This window comes from Leptosomus discolor, chromosome Z, assembly GCF_034619465.1.
Source record: "Leptosomus discolor isolate bLepDis1 chromosome Z, bLepDis1.hap2, whole genome shotgun sequence".
NCBI lineage: Eukaryota > Metazoa > Chordata > Aves > Leptosomiformes > Leptosomidae > Leptosomus > Leptosomus discolor.
Window position 1 is genome coordinate 83,637,144 of NC_141419.1, and position 6,276 is coordinate 83,643,419.

General features: G+C 64.7%; 2 protein-coding genes across 2 annotated transcripts; one reads left to right on the forward strand and one right to left on the reverse strand.

Annotated features, from left to right (window-relative positions):
• Positions 1–217: 217 nt before the first annotated feature.
• Positions 218–3,432, reverse strand: GALT (galactose-1-phosphate uridylyltransferase). The gene is made up of 11 exons (XM_086480181.1): positions 3,354–3,432; positions 2,918–3,087; positions 2,765–2,840; positions 2,587–2,635; positions 2,233–2,362; positions 1,895–1,951; positions 1,479–1,601; positions 1,202–1,334; positions 637–720; positions 391–545; positions 218–283 (listed from the first exon to the last, which is right to left on the reverse strand). The coding sequence occupies exons 1-11, from the start codon at positions 3,430–3,432 to the stop codon at positions 218–220; spliced, it is 1,122 nt and encodes a 373-aa protein (XP_086336307.1).
• Positions 3,433–3,480: 48 nt separating this feature from the next.
• SIGMAR1 (sigma non-opioid intracellular receptor 1) lies at positions 3,481–5,958 on the forward strand. Its single transcript, XM_086479980.1, has 4 exons — positions 3,481–3,766; positions 4,602–4,802; positions 5,330–5,422; positions 5,732–5,958. The coding sequence occupies exons 1-4, from the start codon at positions 3,544–3,546 to the stop codon at positions 5,956–5,958; spliced, it is 744 nt and encodes a 247-aa protein (XP_086336106.1). The 5' UTR covers positions 3,481–3,543.
• Positions 5,959–6,276: the final 318 nt, after the last annotated feature.

Here is a 6,276-nt window from a genome sequence, read left to right on the forward strand (position 1 = left end):
ACCTTCGTGAGGATGCCACAGAATTAGGACTGGGGTACCTGAGCAGGCAAAACCAGTCCCCACGATGGACAAAGCTGTGACAAGGCTCCAGAGGGGCTGGGAGATCAGAGTGCTTACAAGTGACAAGAGTTCCCAGGCATCAGCTCTCGCCACCCTCAGCTGATTCCTCTCCTTGGCTTCACCGAGCATAGCCGAAGGCTGGCTCTGCTGCTCCCCATCACGACGTCTCCTTGTCCCTCTGCTTGTAGTGCACCTCAGGGAGGCTCCTCAGGCGCTCAGCCGCCTGCGGGGCACAGCAAGAGGGGCAGCCACCAGCCGGTCCCAGGGTGGGCCCTGGCACAGGACCCCCTCGCTCCCCACAATCCCCACCCGCCCCAAAGCTGCACTTACCTGCTCGGGGGTGAGGTCTCGCTGTGCCTGAGCCAGCATCTCATAGCCCACCATGAACTTGCGGACGGTGGCAGAGCGGAGCAGTGGGGGGTAGTAGTGGGCATGGAGCTGCCAGTGCCCACAGTCCTCCTCCAGGTAGGGGCCCGTGGGGGCTCCTGTCAGGGGTGCAGCTGCTGCATGAGCCCCAGGGAGGGGACAGGGACATGGATGAGAGGGTCATGGGGGTCCCCCGGCCATGCCACTTACCATGCCATCCCATGGAGTAGGGGAAGGAGACTTCAAAGAGGTTGTCATATTTGATGAGCAGCCTCTGCATGATGGAGGCCAGGCCTGCAGGGGAGTGTCGGGAAGTCACACCCTGAGCTGGCCAGCCACCTCCAAGGGCAGGCAGCACGCTGGGCCTGGAGGGGGTCACCCTCAGCACCCCTCCCTGGGCGGACATCGGTGACAGGTAGGAGGGATGCACTTGGCAGTTTCCTCCCTCCCCACTCATGCAGACAGCACAAGCAATGCGGCAGGAGGAGCCCCCATTCCTCATCAGCCTGCACCCCAAAAGTATTGGGCACCATGTGCTTCATCACCCTAAAAAGGACACTAGTCCCCCCACCAGTACTGCTGGCACCTGAATACCCGCCTCTTGTCCTAGCACAACGAGGCTGCCAGTCCTCACCCAAGCAGAACCTGGCAGACCAGCACCCCAAAGGGATGCGGACCCTCCAGCCACCAGCAAGGCTGCCACGGAGCTGCCTCCTAACAAAAGCCGAGCCCAAAGGACATGGGACAAGAGCTAACGAGGTGCAGAGCCACTCACTATCCCTCTCGCACTCGCGGAGGTCCTGGAGACGGCAGACGTGGCGGCGGGGCAGCAGCAGGGTCTGGTAGGGCCAGGTGGCCCAATACGGCACCACGACCAGCCAGTCCGCGTTCTCCACCACCAGCCGCTCCTGCGGGACATGGCACTCAATGGAGACACATGCAGCCCCAACACACCGGGGATGGGCGCTCCTGGGAGGGGGCGCTGGGGGGGGCCTGCCCCGGCATATATCCAGCTCCCGGGGAGGTGATATGGACAACGGCCACGTCCTCACCTTTCGGTGAGCCTCCTGCTCGGCATACTCCAGCAGCATGGGCACACCGTGCTGGCCCAGGTACTGCCGCTGGGTCCGGTCCTCCAGGCACGCCTCATTCGGGAGGAAGCTGCTGGCCCACACCTGGGAGCGACGTCGGGATATAGGCTGGGTTACCTGTACCCCGCGTTTGCAAGGGGTGCCCCAGCCACGCTGCCCATCTGCAGGTCCGTGCTGCCACCAGGTGGAGAGTCCAACATGCAGCAGCCACAAGGGGACAGTCCCCAGGTGACAGGACAGGCATGGGGGTATCCTCACTGCAAAATGCTTTGGAGCCAGGGCAGGGAGATTCCTGTTCACGTCTTCCCCCTGGGTTTGTTGTAGGGTCGCCCACAGGGGCTCGCGATTAAGCCAGGTCACGGGTGGGACAGCCTTACCTGGCAGTGGGGATGGGGGTTGGAGCAGCCCATCATCGCACCCTTGTTCTCAAAAATCTGCAGAGGAAGAGGTGCAGCCAGTAGGTCCCAGACCCAAGGTCCCTGCTGCGGGCTGCCGTGATGTCCCCAGCACACCAGGAAAGCACCCCACAGGAGATCCTGGAGCCTCGCACCCACCTGGAAAAGCTCAGGGGGGCAGGAAGTAGGGACAGGGGACGCACATGCAACTGGGATGGTCCCAACCTCAGGTGCTGCAAGAGCACCAACCCCTTACCCCCACCCCTCCACCTGAGCCCCCTGGAGCAGGGAGAGATGGGCAGCCCACACAAGCCTCGGACCTGCACCCACGGGTAGGAAGCACCCAGCTCAGCTGCCAGCTCTGCCCATGCGTCAATGACAGCCCGGATCTCTGCCAGGGACATCAGGGGCAGCGTCAGGTCCGACCAGGGGTGGAAGCACATCACCTTGCTGTGGAGGAGACACATGTGGCTGGGACTGCGGGGCATCTCCAGGGACCCCCACGGCCCTGCTGGGTGCAGTAGAACAGGATTAAGACCTCCAAAATGACCCCAAAATAGAGCACGTGTGGACAGAACAGACTGCAAGGACAGGAGCAGGCTCAGTCCAGCTCCATCCCACAGGTTCTGGCTGACATCACAGCCTGGACCCCCCAGAGCCATGGAGGTACTCACCACACACCCCGGGCTGCTGCAGCTCGAAACAAGGGGTGACCGCTGTCACCTGAGGAAGTACAGAAAGGGAGGAGGGAGAGGGTGCTGGAGGAGCACCCATGCCTCTCCAGGCCACCCTGCAGCCCCCAGGACCTGAGCCTGTGGGTCCCTGGCAGCCTGCTCTCCCCTCAGCAGTTACCAGGCTCAGGAGCATCAGGCTGCAGCGCAGGGAAGTCATTTGGGAAGACGAAGGTGCCCTCGTACTGGGGGTTCACCTGCCGGGGCGAAAGACGGGATCAGAGGAAACAGGACGGTGGGGGAAGAGCCCGGACGCTTGGGTCTTCGGTGGTACCTCGCCGTTGGCCCGGGTGGCCCCAGGGCACAGGGGGTTGTTGGGGTCCCAGCGGGGCACATCCTCGGGGGGCGGCTTCTCCAGCTGCCCCTGCCAGGGGCGCTTCACCCGGTGGGCTGACACCAGCACCCAGTCGTCCCGCAGCGGGTTGTAACGAGCGTGCTGGTGCTCTGCGGGGAGCGACGAGCAGGGGCGTCACGGAGGGACGGCACGGGCACCCCCCACACACACCCACCATGCGCCCCCCGCAAGAGAGTCTGCACCCCGCTTTATGCCCCCCTCAGCTTCACCTCTTCCTCCCTTTTCTCAGCCCGGGGCGGGGTGGGGTGGGGGGAGTGTCCCCGCTGCCACCCTTCCCTCAGCAGAGAGGGTCCCCACAGCCCCCGCGTCCCGGGGCTGGGGTGGGCTCTGCGGAAGGAGGCAGCCCCGGCCGTACCGTTGGCGCGGAAGCAGCTGTCCCCCTCCTCCTCCTCCTCCCCCGCCGGCGGCGGCGGCGGCGGCGGCGACGGCTCCATACCGCGGCGCTCCCGGAAGTCCCCGGCGGCGGCAGCCGGACCGGCCCCTTCCAGCCGCCTCCGCCGCCGCTCCGCCCCGCCGCGCCGGCGCAGGGCCGCCCGCGGCCGGGCATGGCGTGGCCGCGGCGGGGGCGGTCCCGCTCCCCGTCCCGGTGGCGGCGGGGCGGAGCGGCGGCGGCAGGCGGCATGGGGACGGCGGGGCGGCGGGCGCTGCGGGCCGGGCTGGCGCTGGGCGCGCTGGCGCTGGTGCTGCAGGGGCTGCGGGGCTGGCTGGCCTCCAAACGGTACGAGTTCACCCCCGCCGAGATCGCCCAGCTCGCCCGGCACCACGCGGGTACGCGCCGCCCGTGGGGACGGGGCCCACCGGCCATGGGGGTGGGGTGCGGGGAGGGGGGAGCGGGATCGGGGAGGGATGGGAACGTGGAGCGGGAAGCGGAACGGGGACGGGGAGAGGGGCGCAGCGGCCTGGGCTGGGGAAGAGACCCGTAGTGGGGGCGCTGGATCGAGGAGGTTCCGGTACAGGGGGGGGGCGGGATCACGGGGGGAACGGGACTGGGGTCAGGGAGGGGCCGTGGAGCTGGGACTGGGGCAGCAGGACCGGTATCGTGAAGGGATTAGTACTGGGGAATAGGAACGGGGAGCATAGGTGAAGTGGGGTGGGGGAACGGGACTGGGGCAGCAGCATCACCCAGCGCGGCTGGGGCTGTACCCGGGGTTAGGGCGGCTCTCTCTTAAGGTGCTGGTGCTGGACCAGGTCGGGGCGACCAAGCCCCGGGTGGGTCAGGAGCAGAACCGACCCCCCGTCCTCCCAGCTAGGGCTGGAGGGGAGGACTGGCCCCATCTTGCGCAGGGTGTGCAGCTGCAGCAGAGGGGCTGCATGTCAGCAGGGCAGGGTCACTATCGTGTTGATTGAGTCCCCCATATAGCCCAGCACATGGGCTGGGCTGTAGGACTGGAGTGCTCACTGCTGCACATCCTTCATCACCATCTGGGGAGGCAGTGGGGCTGGGTGAGCCTCCATGGGGGCTGAAGGCTGGAGAGGGGAGACATCTTCCCTAGGCATATCCCTCTAAGGGCATGCTGGGACCCTGTGGCTGCGGAGGGGATTCAAGGAGGGACAGCAGAGCTTGCTCTGTGCCAGGGACTCATGGCAACCCTGGGTGCTGCAGGGCTGGACCATGAGCTGGCTTTCTCCAAGATCATTGTGGAGCTACGTAAGAAGCACCCAGGCCATATCCTGCCAGACGAGGACCTGCAGTGGGTGTTTGTGAACGCGGGCGGGTGGATGGGCTCCATGTGCCTCCTGCACGCCTCGCTCACCGAGTACGTGCTGCTCTTCGGGACAGCTGTTGACACCGGGGGCCACTCAGGTAAGCAAAGGGACGGGACTGGTGGGCAGGAGGTTTCTCTAAGCTCTTTTTGTTCCATTTATTCAGGCCCAGTTGCCCTGGCCATAGTGTGACCAGTGCAGGGAGCCCACTGCTCCGCTGCTTTTATGGTGTATGTGATGCTGGAAAACACCCTTTGTCTGGGGACCAGCCTCTGTGGTGTCCTGCAGCATCGGCAGGTCGCTGTGCATGCCATGCTGTGTGGCCAGGATTCTCCGCATCCAGCTGGCAGGCAGTGGCGGGCATCGCGTCTCCTGGTGCTTCAGCAAGGAGCAAATGCCAAATGCTCTGGAAACAATGGGGCTTAAGGACATCAAGTAGCCTGGTTTAGTGGGATATGGCAGGTCACACAGGCAGCCTGGGTACCAGACCCAGCTGTGCTCCTCAGTGTGTTGAGGCCCTGGTTCTGGTATCCTTACCCCCAGAGGGCTGCTCTGTGGTTCAGACCTGGGCTCCCGAGCTGTCCCTGGCACAGATGTGCTGAGCCAGTGCTGTCTGTCTTCCCGCAGGTCGGTACTGGGCAGATATCTCTGACACCGTCATCTCTGGGACCTTCCGGCAGTGGAAGGAGGGGACGACCAGAAGTGAGATCTACTATCCAGGTAAGCGCAGCAGCCAAGGTGCCCTGTGGGCTGCATCCACATCCTGGGGCACGGCTACCCTGCGTGCTGGTCCCCCACTGTCGCAGAGCCTCTTCCTTCCAGAGGGCGAAGCCAAGAGCTCAGGGTGGGGCAGTTTGTGTCCCTAGGGGCCATATCCCAGTATCTCAATTGCTGCCAGTAAGAGAAAAGTGAGCAAGACTGGGGAGGGGTTGGGGTACTCGGGCGTGCAGGTCCTGATCCCACATGACTCCTCTTTGGGAATGGTGTGGGGCAGCCACTGGGAGCCGTGCTGGTTGTGTGTGTTGGCAGGGGACACCATCGTGCACCAGGCAGGAGAGGCCACATCGGTGCAGTGGAGCGCAGGCACCTGGATGGTGGAGTACGGCCGGGGCTTCATCCCCTCCACGCTCGCCTTCGCCTTGGCTGACACTCTCTTCAGCACTCAGGACTTCGTCACCCTCTTTTACACCCTGCGCATCTACGCCAAGGGCCTGCTCCTGGAAGCCAATGCCTTCTTCAGCACCTTGGGCTGCTGATCCTGGCTCGCTGGGGCACCCTGCCCAGCACGGCTGGATCCTCTCCTCCCAGCCTTCCTCCCTTTTCCTCCTCCTCCCCAAGCCCAGGCTCTAGCAGAGGCAGCAGAAGACACCCTGTGCCTCCCCCAAATTGCTCTGTCCTTGCCCATGGGCCAGCTGGGTGCCGGGACAGAGGGACTGTGGCAGCCACAGCAATACAGGCTGCCAGTTCTCTTTATTACCTGCCCCTCCCCACTTTTGATTGGAGCCATGCCCTGCTTTTCCATCCCTCAGGACTGGAGTGGCCTTGCAGGGTACTAGCACCCCTATGTGCCCTCA